The following is a 15,546-nucleotide window of genomic DNA, read 5'->3' as shown; positions in this document are numbered from 1 at the left end:
TCACATAAAACACCAAAACCTCAACCTCCTGTTATGGGAGCAGCAGAACAGACCACTTTAACCCACAGGGGTCAGTTTTAAAAAACACAGAGGTCCTTTGACATCTGACGAGAAACACTGCAGGACATTCGGTTATTATTCAACAATAACTTTTATTTCTCATCCAAAAAACAGACATCACAGTGTGACTGAAGGTAAACATGTTAAACACAAAAACATCATCTGCATAGAAGAACACAACGTTAAAAATACTGACTGCAGTGCATCTGAATACCACAGAAGAAGAGAAGGCACATTGACTGATTGTCATTTTAAAAAATAAAGACTTTAACAGCAGCCTGGTTCTCAGTTCAAACAAGAAAACGTAAAAAATGTGACACTTGATACAATACAAACAGATTTTATCATAACTAAAAATAAATGCACAGCTGTAAAAATGCCATTTTTTTGACTGAAGTTTGGTTTATAGCTTCTTTTGTGTCCAGTCAGACTTGGAAGTGAGACAGATGTTGGTTTATTATGAGTCTGAAAAACAAATCAAGTCATTTTTCTGCAGACAAAAACGATCCATGGATACGTCAACATTATGATCCTGTTTTGTTTGCTGTTTTTGCAGAATTTTTCAGACACACTTTTGGACAATGAGATTGTCAAACTTCTTGTTTTATAAATTCTGTATAAAATATGGCTGCTAATGGTTTAGAAAAAAATGAAAATCTATTATAAAACATTAGGAGACCAAAAATATTCAGTTTAGGACCAAAAAAAGAATCAAATTCTCACTTTTCAAATCCTCAAACTGATAAATTTTAGGATATTTTTTCTTAAAAACTGTAAATGTTTAGAACATTGCCAGTTAATTTTCACTGAGATTGGTGGAAATAGACATGAAATACAGAAAGCAGAGCACCGGGCTTCACAGGGATATAAAATGTTTTGTGCAATACATATAGAAACTATGTGGCTCAGCGGGTTGAGCGAGGCACTAACACTGTTGGGGTTCAAGTCCCACTGAGACATCTGACGTTGCAGCACTTTACTCGTAAGAGTTTCGCTGGTGAAAAAGATTTTACTGCCAATGATCGCGATTGATGAATCCCAAGTAAAAAGTAAAACATTCACTTGAGAAGGTGAAGCGTTGGATGTTCTGTTGACAAATTGCTGCAGCTCTACGCACCTTTTACATCTGTGACTACTGGAAGCAAATATCTAAAGCTTCAAATAAAACACAGAAGACAGAGTTCTGTCGCAATAAACGTGGATGAGATGTTTACATTTGAGCAGCAGTGATGAAAGTCGAGCCAGAGAACAGGCTGCTGGTAAACCTGCTCTTCATGCTGCTCAGCTGACTCACAAACTGTAAACACCTTCACTGCTGTCACACAGGAACCCCCAATATAAGTTACCTTATTGTACGGGATGCCAAAATAAGATTTAGTATGTTCCCATACACATTATGTCAAAGTAAGTATGCCCAAAATACCAGGACGTCCCACATCCGGTCGGATTTTGTAAGACAGCATGTTTTACAGGCCGTTCTGACCCACAATCCTCTGCACAGTTACGTCACGTCACAGAGTCTTGTGCGAGTGTAAACTAGTTTCAGCCACTGAAAGCAGACAGATGACAACTCATGTTGTATTTTAAACTGCAACAGACGTACGAGGAAGGCGCAATATTATGACAAAGTAGCCTGTTGCGATTGTATGCACACGGCGTGCAGCAGTTTATAGTTTGTAAGGGCAGCTGTAGGACGCACTGAAAGGAAAGAGACAAAGTATGTGATTTGGAACGAAGCCTGAGATGCTTCTGCAGCTTTGGAGAAGCTGACAACAACAACAACGACTTTTAAAGTTCAGGAACAAAAATGAATGTGGGATGTTCATGAACTAACACTAACGTGGCTGCCCAGGTATTGGCATTAATATGGAATACTAGGAATCTAACACGAGTGTGTTGAGATGTACGAGTCTGGATCAAAGTGGAGGAAGTTTTTGACGTTTTTAGATCATTTCTAAAATCTGAGAGAAGCAGGAGTCTGACCTTATTTGAATAAAAGTCTACTGCCTGAGTAAAAGTGAGAAAACATCTGATGGGATTGGCTGATTGTCGCTGCTACAGACACGTGTCGGTACTGAGGTGCAACAGACTTGAGACACATGGTTTGACCTGAATCGTCTCAAGTGTTAAGAGGACGGATCCTGAAGTGGACTCAAGCTGAGGAGGGATGGGGTTTGACCTCAGCACGTTTTTTCTGACTTGAACTAAACCTGATTTTATCTCATGGCTGGATCTTTGTTTCCACAGAAACACGTTTGGCAGCAGCTGTTAACGCGGGACCAGAGCTACACTGAAAAAGGGAAGAAGGTGCAGCAGCGTTTAGAATCTCAGCACTGCGTCTCTTTGCTGTCGATCTGATGTTGTCTCTGCAGCCTGAACATCTTCGCCTTCTCGCTGCGACTTGACACACTTTTCTCCGTCAGGTCCTCAAAGGAGCGCCGGGCTGCCCCCACCGGCCGCACGAACGCCTCCTCCAGGGCCTCCTCGTCCAGGTGGGAGTCGAGGCTGGGGTCCTCGTGGATGGTGGCCATGCGGGGGCTGTCCAGAGGTGGGGGGGTAGGGCCAGCGCTGGGGACCGGAGGAGTGCTGGTCTGCTGGGGGCCGCTGGGCTGGAAGCGCATGGGAGCAGTGGGGAAGGTGGGAGGTTTGAAGATCCGAACAGGTGCCGAATCCAGGCTGCTGAGGAGCTCGGCATTCTGGGAAAATAAACACCCACAGTCAATCTACAAGTGAATTACTAGACTGTGAAAAATGTAAATTAAGCTACCAGCTGTATGGTGCTTTATCAACACTGTATTGGCTTTAAACAGCTTTTTATTGTCAGCAGCATGTTTCAAAGCGGCTTCGATCCACCGTCACGTCGTTCTCTCATCTGTTGGTCTCCTTACATGCGGCTTCCTGTTAGTTCTACCCATTTCTAACTGAAATTCATCGGTAAATACGACTTTTTTTTTTTTTTTTTTTAAATCGCTGTGTGTAAAACGCCGCTATGTCGTAGGCCAGCCCAAGTATTCGGTCTTGTTTCTCCTGCTACAAGGTGGTTTAAATCCTTGGAGACATTCTTTGGGCAGGAATCTTGCTGATTGGACTCTTGAGTTCTTTATTTAGTAAATTCAGTATGTGATGAAGCTGCTTTTCTATCTCTCAGTGAACAAAACTGGATGTTTTGATCTTTGTCCACTATAACAATCCGCCTCCTGACACCGTCACTTAGTACTCATTGAGAAATAGATTAGAGACTGACATATGTCTGCTGCGTTTTAGATGTCAGAACCTCTTGTGCTTTTAGATGTTTCTGATTATTTTTAGTGATGCGTTCGATGTGTTTATACTCACGCTGGGGAAGAAGAGAGACTTGGTGGTCTGTTCATATTGTTTATCCAGCTTCTTGTCCTGAAAGCACAAAGAGACGCAGGGTGAGAAACAGGACTCGCATTCAGACCTGAAACACCAACATCTCAGGGATGTTGAGACATCTTCTGACTTTAAACACCTGCAGCTCTTATATATGAATGGATTATGTTTAGGATGGATCACAGGTGTAATAATGAACAGAGTGGAGTCTCACCACACAGTGCACCAGGATGCTGAAAGGAACCCAGAAGAGCAGAGAGAACGCCACCACAGAGCCCACGATGTTGTCGGCCAGGAACTTCCCAAACGTGTTGATGTCCAGCTTGTCGATGAAGTCCCACAGACGTTCCACCACATCCTGTACCTGCTTCATGCACTTCCCCTGCAGACACAGCAGGCACATAGTCACGCCTCCTGCTATCTTTAATGAAAAGTGTTACATGTGCGTTTTAATCGTCTCACCGCTCCGTCACAGAAGCCCACGGTGCAGGGTTTTCCTTTTCGCAGGTACAGGAAGCTGCCCGTCTGGTCCTGGTAGGGGGCGCAGACGCCGCTGCTGCTCCGACAGCACACTTTACACGATGAGTTGGTTTCTGGGGGTAAAAGCAGATACACACTATTTATCTTCAAAAACAAAACAGGACTGCAGTCTGGCTTTAAAAGCACTCAATACTGTTTTTAAACTGTATAAATGATTAGTCAATACTTTAAGTCTTAATAAGATATGGGGGAGCTTTAAGGATTTGTCCCTCACATCCAGATAAATACCACATTTAGACGTCAACACTTTATCTATACGTTAGCATTTACAGGTAACATACTACCACATCCAGAGGCAATCGAAGTCGATTCACACGTCTTAACCATTTGTCACTAGATAGTACTTGTCTAATTGTAAATCTGTCCATATGGATGGAACGAAACATTTGTATGATGAATTTAAACTTTTCATGACAGTTCTACTAGATTGTGAAACTCATCAATGTCAATTTTTACTTGAGGCGTCCCTCAGGGCTCAGTACTAGGTCCTTCATATTTTCAATTTACATGTCAATTTGTAGCATCCAGATTCAGATTTGTCGTACAACTGTTTTCAAACAAGGAACAGCGGGGAAATGTCCTACCGTTGCAGGCGCAGGGCTGCAGATTTAAGATGGCCTGACAGAACGGAATGCACTCTCCGTTCAGACACTCTCCGTTGTCCAAACACACCGTTTTATCGGGAGCGTTTTCCGGAGGGGGACATTCGCTGCTGTTTCCTGTCAACACAAAGCAGATTGTTAATTTCTACCTAAAGGCTGGGTTTTTTTTATTTATCTTTTTATCTATGACATATTTTCACTCACTTTCTATTTCATCCCTTTGCCTTTGGGTTAAAATGACAGGTTGTGTTATTAACATGATGAGAAGAAGCTTGATTCCTGTTGTTACTGCACCACTTACTGCTTTGATAAGTGACTTTGATTTAGTATCATACTATTTAACCACAATTTTACTAATAATGTGCTCACTTGTGGTTTTATTCAAATAAAAAGCTGCTTTTCAACTAGATATAAATGTTCATTCAATGTTGGAAACTTAATTACTCTTTAACTGTATCTTTGTCTCATAAGAATGCTGTTACCATTATCATCCCACTTTGCTCAGAGTCACTAAATATGTCAGAGAAATGTAGAGGGAAAGTGTAAAGTGACCTGAAAAGAGAATACTCAAAGTACAAGTACCTCAAATGTATACTCTTAAAGTACTTGAGTAAATGTTCTTGGTTACATCCCTGATAATCAATGTTGTTTGACTTTTGCCGTGAAAGCTGACCTGTGCAGTAGGAGTGTCCTTTACAGGTGGCGTCTATGGGCTCCTGACAGACTTCACCTTCAGACTCAAACCTGCAGTTCTTGCAGCACGCACTGTTCCTGTCACTGAACAGGGAAACTGTCGATTAGCTCAGACTGTCACAGTGCAGGACAAACATGGGACAAACAGGAAGCAGGGGTTAAATGTGGAAAAAACACAGGACAAACCAGATGAGACAAACAGAGGACACATTAGACAAAGATTAAACAAACACTGGTACAAACATGGGATGAGTGTATAACAAATGTGGGACAAAAATGTGACAGACTTGGGATAAACAATGGACAGATGTGGGACAAATACCAAAAAACAGGGGACACACACTGGACAAACACATGACAAAGGCTGGACATCATGGGACACACCCAATACAACCGGGACATACAGAGTGCACACTTGGGGAAAAGACAAAAAACAAACACAAGACAAGCATGGGACAAACACTAGACAAACACTGGGAAGACATGGGACAAAATGTAAAAATTGAGGACAAACAATGGACACATGGGGTAAATGTGTAAAAAACACAAGACAAACAAGATGAGACAAACATGGGACACATTAGACAAAGATTAAACAAACACTGGTGCAAACATGGGATGAGTATATAACAAATGTGGGACAAAAATGTGACAGACTTGGGACAAACACTGGACAGATGCAGGATAAACTTGAAACAGACATGGGCAGACATGGGACAAACAACGAGGACAACACGGGACAAAGATTGTACATTAATGGAACAAACACAGGACAAACAATGGAAAAATGCATGACAAAAAAACAAAAACTGGACAAACAATGAAATCGTAGGACAAACACAGGAGAACACAGTGGTTTCACTCTGACCTGCACTGAGCTCCGACTCTCAGCCTGCAGTGGTCGGTGCAGCATCGGTCTGAGTTGATGTGCAGCAGTCCCGGGTCGCACTCCTCCCCCTGCTCCACCCGAGAGTTCCCGCACACATTGATGTTTCTCTCTTTGAAGCAGGACGGAGCCTTCGTCCTCAGACGCTTCACTATGGAGCGCTTACTGCAGTTGGAGAAGAGCTGGACACAGAGGAGAAAGACACAGATACTGGTAAGAAATGGTGAAGATTTAAGATGAAACAGGTTTTCAGTAAACCAGTATAGGACCACATTCATTTCACTTAGTTCTTGAGGTACTTCGGTCACTGACACTGGATCTAACAGCTGTTGTTCCCTACACTGGACTGTCATTACACACTGGATAGCCACAAGTCCACCTTCATAGTTGTTAGAATTTTTATTGGTCAGCTGCCACCACAAGTAAAATCTAATTATTTGGAAAACACTTGAAGGGGAGATTGGCATCATGAATGATTAGCTGATAAATCTGCAGAAATTATTCATCCATTATCTACACACCGCTTAATCCTCACTAGGGTCGTGGGGGGCTGGAGTCTATCCCAGCTGACTCAGGGTGAAGGCAGGTTCACCTGGACAGGTAACCAGTCTATCACAGGGCTACACTTAGAGACAGACAACCAAGCACACTCACATTCACACCTACGGACAATTTAGAATCACCAATTAACCTCAACATGTTTTTGGACTGTGTGGGAGGAAGCCGGAGAACCCGGAGAGAACCCACGCTGCACGGGGAGAACATGGAGACTCCACGCAGAAAGATCCCGGGTGTCCTCACCGGGAGACGAATTGACAAACTACTTGCTGCGAGGCAACGGTGCTAACAACCGAGACACCTAGCAGAGGGCTTTTTTTTTTTTTTTTTTTTAAAAAGGCAGGAAAGCTCGATTTAAATGGCCAGGCTCATCATTTTAATCAACCCATACAGTCGCCCAACATTGCATGTCGGCAAGAAGAACAAGAGCAAAGACTCAAACCGTGAAATCTGATGTGTAAATGTGTGGTGTTTGCTTTGTGAAGTTAGTTTTTAGTGGCTAGTGTGTGTAAAGTAACCGAATTTGCGCGTTTTAGGACACCAGTTGATATCTGACACAGATTTCTGTTTGCTAATGTGAAGGCGAGTAAATGCGAGCTGCACCTTGTTGTTGACGTGGTCTCCGCTCACGGCGATGGGATACATGACGTATTTCCCGCCCTGGTCCTCTCGGGGGGCGCAGTACGGGATGTTGTCTGGATCGTGCTCTGCTCCGAAGTTATGGCCGAGCTCATGAGTCGTCACCAGGTCTGCTTCCTGCGGAGATGACAACAAACTGCGCTTATTATTTCTGAGCAGAATAGCGAGGACTCTTTCACTTCCACTGTCACTCAGCTACTTCTTCTTTCTCAGATTCATAGTGTTGTTGGCTCATTCTTTGATCAGACTGATTATCATGTGATAAAAACCTTAGTCAGGATGGTCTTCCCGTAGTTCTTGGTACTGGTGAGGCCTGTGTTGAGGTAGATCGCTCCGTGCTCGTTTGTAGACGAAGGACAAGCTGGAGATCAAAAACACGAGGTGGGATTTATGAACACGAGGAGAGCGACTGTTTGGAATTAGTGATCAGAGAACCGCTGTGTGAAGCAGCAGGACGCACCTTTGGAGCAGAGGCCTCCGGGGATGTCGGGTTTGGACGGAGCGACGTAGGCCAGACCCAGAGTGCCTTCATCAAAGTCCTGGTAGGTGAAGAGGTGAGCCAGGCAGACGTTGGAGGCCTTCTCAGCGATGTCCACGCTGAACTGCTGCAAGAAGAACGAACAGCAGAGATCTCAGAGCAGACGCCACACTCACTACTGTAAACATGCTGACAACAAATCCTATGTGCAGAACCAAAGCAGCACTGAATGTACTTTACATTCTAAAAGCTCTTTTATCACACTGGAAGTTCTTTTACACATTAAAACACCTTTTATCCACAATAAATGTTCTTTTTTTTTCACATGAAACGCTGCTTTTCACATTTAAAGCCTTTTTGCTCACATTAAAAGCTCTTTTCACATCAAAACCTCTTGTTTTCTTACATAACATTAGAAGTGCTTTGGTCAGATTAAAAGTTCTTTAAAATCTCTTTTCCTCTTTTATAGCTCCTCTTCACTTTAAAACCTTTTTTTCATATCAACAGCTGTTTTTACAGATCTTGATCTTTGTTTTCACACTTTGGAAGTTTTCACATTGAAACCTCTACAAACTACAAAGATCTAAAGCTCTTTTTTTTTTTACAGAAGAAAAGTTGTTTTTTTCATATCAAAACCTCTTAAAAGCCTATTTTTGACATTGTATTTTTTTTTCTTTTTTTGGTCCCACATGTTAAACACATACATAAAGTGTATTGCTGCCACAAACAGTCACTAGAATAACATTTACACATGCTAATAACTGCACATCTGTATCTGACATCTGAACCCGTGGGTAGAGCAGCATTTACACCTATTTAAACATGTTATTATAATTGTGCTTACAATTTGATTCCAAAAATTAAAGTATACATCTATGAGTTGTTTTAAAAGATTTAAATCTTCAGTCTGAAGCAATGGGCTTGGACTTGAGAGCTACAGAGTCATGAAGTCAGAAACTATCAGGAAATGAAATAAACACAGGGTTTAAACACAGGAAGTGTTGACGAGTAACACCTGTCTAGTTCTTTACATCCAACAGCGGCCAGCGTTAGCATGTTAGCTTCATGTCTGTCAGGTGTTACCTCCAGCAGCTTCTTGACATCCCAGACATCTCGGTCCTTCAAAGGGCTTCCTCTCATGTTGAAGTGACTTTTTCCTGGAGCAACAGGAGTCGGACTCTTCTCTATGATGATCTGAGAGCAGACACGCAGCAGCACATTCACATCGGCACCACAGATAGTTAGTTCATTTTGACAGTTAATGATGTAGGTGACTTTGACAGGGGTAAATGATGAGCCAATTTTAAACTGAAATCACATTTTGCAACGATGCAATTGGCAAACTGCAAAAGGCTGTGGTTTAGATATATATTATGCAGCGCCTCTGATGCAGGGTTTTGACGGGTGTGTCGATGATTTTACTAATTCATGCATCTCGTGGTAATGTTGCATCTCATATTTTAAATCTGTTTCATATTTTAGATCATCAAGAAATAAATCACAATATCTGTCAGAAAAATCCCAAAGAGATATTTTTCCCAAATCATTCATCTCTAAGCTGCGGTGGATGTAGTCGTGTCAGGAGATCAGACCTCCTCAAAATGTCAAGTGTGGCTGTCAAATGTGGACCCGAAGTCACAGTTAAGTTGTACAAGTGAAGAAACAGACACACAGTTCAATGTTAGGGTTTAAAGTCTGTGTTGGGACCGACATCAGCTCATTTTAAACCAGCTTTAACAAGGCAAGTTTTAGCTCCTGATGGTCGACGTCACACTCCTCACCTGCTGGATCTGAACGCCGTAACCGCTGAACTCATCATCCCACGACGTGTTTCTGTAGATGTCGTCCACGCGGTCGATCAGTTCGATCTGAAAGCACAGTTGAGGCGGTTAAAGTGACGGGGCGAAGGTGTTGGCCGTTAAACTGAAGCTGAGTGGACGGTTATCTGACCAGGTAGTTGAGGGTGGTGCTCTCCTCCTCCCGGCCCATGTGTTTGAAGAAGCGATGGTCGGCCACCAGCAGCAGAGGACAGGTGTTCTTCTTGTGGTCATGGACCTGACGTTTCTCCCTGAACACAGACTCTGAGCAGAAAAGGACAAAAGTCAGGACAAAACACAACAAAAGACTTCAAATAAACATGTAGGAGCTTTTGTCTAAGTGGGTGAAAGTGTCCATTTCATTTACTTATTTTCTAAGCGTATATTGATATTTATGTTCGCATGCTGGTAATACTAGTTGCTTCACAGAAAGTACCTTTAACTGTCCATTATTCTAAAAGCTTTTACTAAGTAGCAGCTTCAGGAAGTGTTGAGTTACTGGCAGCAGCTTAGATGCTGTAGGTCAGTTACGCCGTATGGACTAGAGTTTGTTCATCTTGGTGGCGTTACAACTTGATCATGCAGCATTTTAGTAGACATGTAACTTTAAGCATGCAGACTGCTCTTATTTTACAACAAATTTTTTTTGGTCACATCAAAATCTTTTTCAAAATAAAACCTATTTTTTAATTTTGAACGCTCTTTTTTTAATTGAAAGCTTTTTTAAAAATTGAAATCTCAATATTTTTTTTGTTGTTTTTTTGTTTACGTCAAAACCTCCTTCTTCATATCAAAAGCTCATTTTACTATTCAAAACCTCTTTTTGTATGTAGAAAGCTCTTTCCAGCTCCAAAGCTCATGATTCATTGAAAGCTGTTGAATTGACATAAAAACCTCTGTGTGCATGTGAAGACTTTTCTGTTGGCGAATTACACAGAAACCTTGTTTTGTGAAGCAGCTCCAGGAAATGAACTGTATTTGTCGACACAATTTGCGCTGACCAGCACTGATTGTTACAACACAGCAAGCCTTTTCTTGTTTTTAAATCAATTTTTGAAGCAGATCAGTTTCATATCTGCAGTGTGGAACAGCAAAAGAGGAGACGTCACAGTGAACTGTGCTGGGAGAAAGCTGCAGTCGTTAGGTTCTGGTTTAGCACCATAATGAAGTCTTGATATATAAGTGAAGTTGAAGACTAAACACTTAAAAGAGAAACTCCTCTTGGCAGGTTGTTCCTAACATCTACCAACCTTCTTCCTCCTGCTCGGCCAGCATGACTGCTCTGACGCTGTCGGGGAGGAGCTGGTTGGGGTCCGAGGTCACGTAGCCGCAGACTGAAGGCTGCTGCAGGCGGCTGATGTTCCTGATGTCCTCCGAGCGGTAGATCAGGAGACGACCATCAGGGGGCGCCGACGTGAACCTCCACAGAGGCTGAACAGAGGAGAGAGGGAAAATCCCAGCGGAGACATCAGGCGGACTTTCATGGATGTTAATGTGAGTCTGTTGGTTTTTGGTTTTTCATGTAGCGCCACCAGCAGGTCAAAGTCTTCACCTACTATGTGGGAGGTCTAAACATCTAATAGACGGATTTGAGGACTGTTTGGATTCCCAATAAAGTGCTGAGAGTCTGGAAGTGTCAGTGTGGACAACCTCTCCTTGTCCTTATATTTGTGTTTTACCTCAACGTTGTACTCGGCCTCATCAGTCAGGATGCGAGCTGAGAACTCGTGGTCATCTATGTGAGCCTGAACACGAGAGTTTTCCTCCCCTGGAAGAGAAAAAAACCAAAGGATCAGTCTGGTGATACTCTATATTTTTCTTGACAGCTTATCCTTGAAGGTCACTGGGTTTCAGACAACATCCACAAGAAGCCTGAAAGTCTAAACTCTTCATCACGCACATCTGGAACCTTAAGACCTCTAAAACCTCCACAGGGACCTCTACACATGGACACTATCAAGTATCAAAACACGTTGCTTCCGACCTCATTGTTCTTTCTTGTTTCAAGAAGTCAGTCTGACTCATCTGTCTTAATGTCATCATGCAGAAAAGGAGAATTTATGACTATAAATCAGCTGATCTGACTGTGAGTGTCTCATTAGACAGAAACATCCTGCCCTCTGAACCCGACATTACCGATGACGTGTCCGGTGAAGTAGTTGTGTCTGTTGACCGGGTAGCTTCGCTCTCGGCCGTCCTCGTCCACGACGACGGCTCTGAAGTCCTCAGTGAAGAGCTCGTCGTTGGTCCTCAGGTACAGTCTGAACTGCCTACACACAGCAGGAGGAGACGGCACTCAGGTTATATGAAACAAGGTGAAAAAGCGGCACTAAGCTGTCTGAAATGTAGAGTCTGACCTCTGCAGGGCGTTGAAGCTGAGCAGTTTCTCCACGTGAGTTTGAGTTTGGACGTCGCGGCGGCGGACGGAGTGAGTCTGCAGGCTGGCGAGAGGAAGGACGTCGAAGTCATCCAGCATCGACCTGAGAGAGGCTGAAGAGGAAACAGACCAGCAGGTTCGTGTTTATCATCCTTTATAGTTGCTTACTTTATCTGACAGAGAAATTACCTTTTGTTATGGCTAAATGAGACACTCTTATGAGCTAATCTAGGCTGCTATGATGTGTTTTAAGGTCACACATGACAAGGAGTTGACGGGAATTCAAATAAATGAATAAATCAACTTTCCTCTTCCTCCTGACAGCACCAACTACCAATTAAAAGTCACTGAGGTTCCTCCTCCAACATCATGTCTTTGTGCGGTCCGGTCACAGGCCATATTTTCCTTTGCCAGACGACAGGGGAAGAACCCTCTGGTGTTTTGAACCCAGCCTTGACAAGACTCCACAGTTAGTTTTTCCCAATTACTAAAAGGCCCCATTCTCTGAACTGAATCCTCAGTGGCCTAAATTCATTTTTCAAATCAAACAGTCCTTTGACCAAACCTTAAACACTGCTCTGGTGCTTAGACTCCGTTTGAAAAACTCATCTTCTTGTAATTGTAAACACTGGCAGCAAAAATGTGAACACAACTCCAACACAGCTGTCATCTTTAACAACTCCAAACTGAACACACGTTTCTAATGATGTGATCGGACCAGAATAAAATCTGACAGCCCTACGCCAGGGAACGCTAGTGGAGCCAATGGAACAACGGGCCTGTGATGATGTGACCGTGGAGTCTTGTCAAGGCTGGGCTCGACACACCAGAGGGTTCTTCCCCCGTCGTCTGGCAAAGGAAAATAAATCCTGTGACGTGGATGAAGTCCTCTGGCCGCGATGCTGGAGAATGAACCTCAGTGACTTTGATTGTGCAGTATTCTGCTTTTCATTTATTTTTGTTGTATTTTTTTTGTTATGAAAGTGCTGAATGTAGATATCACTTTGACTACAACACTTTTTTGCTTAATGCAGTTACAAGAAACTAAATTATGTTCTGTACTGTCCAACGAATGCTCTGTGGTGGATATATGTGAAGAGTTCATTTGCAAAAACAGATAACTCCATCTTCACAAACCTTCAGAAAACACACTTTTCCATCGTCTGCCTGAGACAATATCAATGGAACTTAAGTTATCTCTGTTCTTGTCATTTCTACTGAGTCAAATCCACTCAACTTCAGCTTGATTGATATTATCTCAAGCAAACAAAAAATAAGTTTTCTGTTTTTGCAAATGAACTCTTCATTTGTACTCGCTGTGTGTTTGATCTGAACACACTGTTTGGTTTTGAACACAAGGTTTTGAGGTGATAGTTTGATTGTGACAGAAAAGTCTGGGGTTCTGTGAATGTAGTTTGAGTTTTTTGATTTGTGTTGAAGGTTTTGAGAGAACGGGTGGGGGGTTTCAAGAAATGTTTTAGCAATTGGGAAAAACTAATTTCTAGTTTTGAGGTGTAACCCAAAATTATAGCTTAAAAAGACAAAACTCTGGCTAAATATCTCCTGATTTTGACTTGCCTCTTGCCTTGATTTGGATGTTTGGGTTCTTCTACATGTGAACTGCAACTTTTTATCTGGATAATAATAACTATCTTATAACATTTATACAACACTGTGAGTAGTAAATAAGTAGTATATAAAATATAAACATGTTTTTGGACTGTGGGAGGAAGCCAGAGAACCCAAAGAGAACCCACATTGCACGGGGAGAATATCAAACTCCACACAGAAAGATCCTGGGTGTCCTCACCAGGACTCAAACCAGCGACCTTCTAGCTGCTAGGCAACGATGCTATCCACCGAGCCACAAATAGTTTCTTTGCATCTCATAATTAGGCCTTAAAGATCACATTTCAACCTGTAATCTCATCATTTTTTGAAGTTTTGACTCAGCAAACAACAAAAACAACACATTCACCAAGTGATGACATGTTGACATGATGTCTCCAGATTCTGATTCATTATCTTCAACTACTTTGACCTCAACATTCAAATATCTGACATGATCTCATAACTCTGGTGTGATGTGACCTCGAAGGTTAGTTAATAGTTTACTAGTAATATTTGGATCCATCATTTAGTATCTTGTAAGTTTCTCCTATAATATTAAGACTTATCCTGACCTAACTTTGATTGACTAGTTCATAATTTTGACATGAAATGAGATGCAGGAAAAGACTGTATTATTATTATTTATTATTATTATTATAATTGTGTCTCCAGACTTAAAATCTCCAACAGGTAATAACTTTGATTTATTAAACCACAATACTGAGATGTGACCTCAAATTCTGAATTAGTGTGTCCTAATGTAAACTTAAAAACTCAAATATTGAACTTATTAAGTCACAATTTAGGTGTTTGGTGTCATAAAACACACCAAAAAGATTCACTAATTCATGACTTACTGCCACATGTTGACTTATTTCATAACTTTTAACTCACTATCATATATATCTAACTTTAAAACTCACATGTTTGCCTTGTTCTGGGACATTTTGGACCTCTCGCTAGTGTTTTCTACCAGGAGTGGTCTCCCTCATCTCCAGCCAACATCAACTTTACTTTTAGCTTCATTTGCTAACTTCAGAAAACAGACATTAATAAAAGCCCACACGGTTATAAACGTGTTTTAGACACTTACTGAAGTCCTGTCCCGCTGTGTCTGCGGGCGGAGAGACGGCTGCCTCCGTTAAAACGATAAAAACGGTCATAAAAGTGAGCTGCCGTCGCATGTTGGACGGTTTGAAGTGACAGCCGGACTGAATGGAGGAAGGAGGTCGCTGCTCGTTTCTGCCCGAAGTCTCCACACATCGGATTTAACACTTTGACGCCATTTCAGACACAAAGTTCAGATTAAAGACGCATTTCTGGAGGAAAATCTCTTCCAGCTGAAGTCTTTGTTGTGTTTAGAGACAGACAAAAAAAAAAAAAAAAGAAAAACGCCTCCAGCCCGCAGAACCAGGAAGACCGAGAGCAGCCGAGGAAAGCTGGCGAGAAGCAGGCAGGGAGAGCGGAAGTGGACCGGACGGCCTTCAAAGTAAAGCAGAAGGTTTTAATATGTAACAGCACACTCATAACGCAATTAATCCTTCTGAGCAATAACAGCAGAGAAAAAAAGTGGCAAAATTTAGCTGTTTATAAAAAATAAAGTTAATTCAAATTAGCCTTTACTATCATAACTGTCAATACAAATTAAAATATTTTTTTGTTTATTGTAATTAATCTGTTTTTTATACTATTTAAGTAGGTTTTTTTTAGATAACTTTTTTAGAAAATATACTACGTTAAAGTCTGACCTGCGACGAAGCAAATAAAAAATTACCCCAAAAATCATAAGTAGTAAATAAATATGAAGAAGAATGAATACAATCTATAAAATAAAATAAATCAACGCAACTACTCAACTCACATCTTTTTGTACTCAGTTTTTCACATTTCAGTTGTTGTAACTGTTTTGTTGTTGTTGTTGCTGTTGTTGT

General features: G+C 41.8%; 1 protein-coding gene across 1 annotated transcript; it reads right to left on the bottom strand.

Moving 5' to 3' along the window:
• Positions 1-148: 148 nt before the first annotated feature.
• adam17b (ADAM metallopeptidase domain 17b) lies at positions 149-15,059 on the bottom strand. The gene is made up of 18 exons (XM_008300706.1): positions 14,709-15,059; positions 11,985-12,117; positions 11,764-11,897; positions 11,307-11,395; positions 10,878-11,058; positions 9,761-9,891; positions 9,592-9,678; positions 8,894-9,004; positions 7,793-7,937; positions 7,602-7,693; positions 7,297-7,449; positions 6,118-6,317; positions 5,230-5,333; positions 4,539-4,673; positions 3,877-4,007; positions 3,629-3,796; positions 3,397-3,453; positions 149-2,756 (listed from the first exon to the last, which is right to left on the bottom strand). The coding sequence occupies exons 1-18, from the start codon at positions 14,797-14,799 to the stop codon at positions 2,388-2,390; spliced, it is 2,511 nt and encodes an 836-aa protein (XP_008298928.1). The 5' UTR covers positions 14,800-15,059; the 3' UTR covers positions 149-2,387.
• Between the last annotated feature and the right edge of the window lie 487 nt (positions 15,060-15,546).

Source organism: Stegastes partitus, unplaced genomic scaffold (assembly GCF_000690725.1).
Source record: "Stegastes partitus isolate 25-593 unplaced genomic scaffold, Stegastes_partitus-1.0.2 Scaffold1578, whole genome shotgun sequence".
In the NCBI taxonomy this organism is placed as follows: domain Eukaryota; kingdom Metazoa; phylum Chordata; class Actinopteri; family Pomacentridae; genus Stegastes; species Stegastes partitus.
This window is presented reverse-complemented; position numbering and strand designations above follow the sequence as displayed.

Coding starts and splice junctions, on each gene's coding strand:
- adam17b (XM_008300706.1), bottom strand. CDS start 14,799: ATGCGACGGCAGCTCACTTTTATGACCGTTTTTATCGTTTTAACGGAG. Junction 11,059..11,306: donor AGGCCGAGTACAACGTTGAG/GTAAAACACAAA, acceptor TCCTCTGTTCAG/CCTCTGTGGAGGTTCACGTC. Junction 2,757..3,396: donor AGTCTCTCTTCTTCCCCAGC/GTGAGTATAAAC, acceptor TTATTTTCCCAG/AATGCCGAGCTCCTCAGCAG.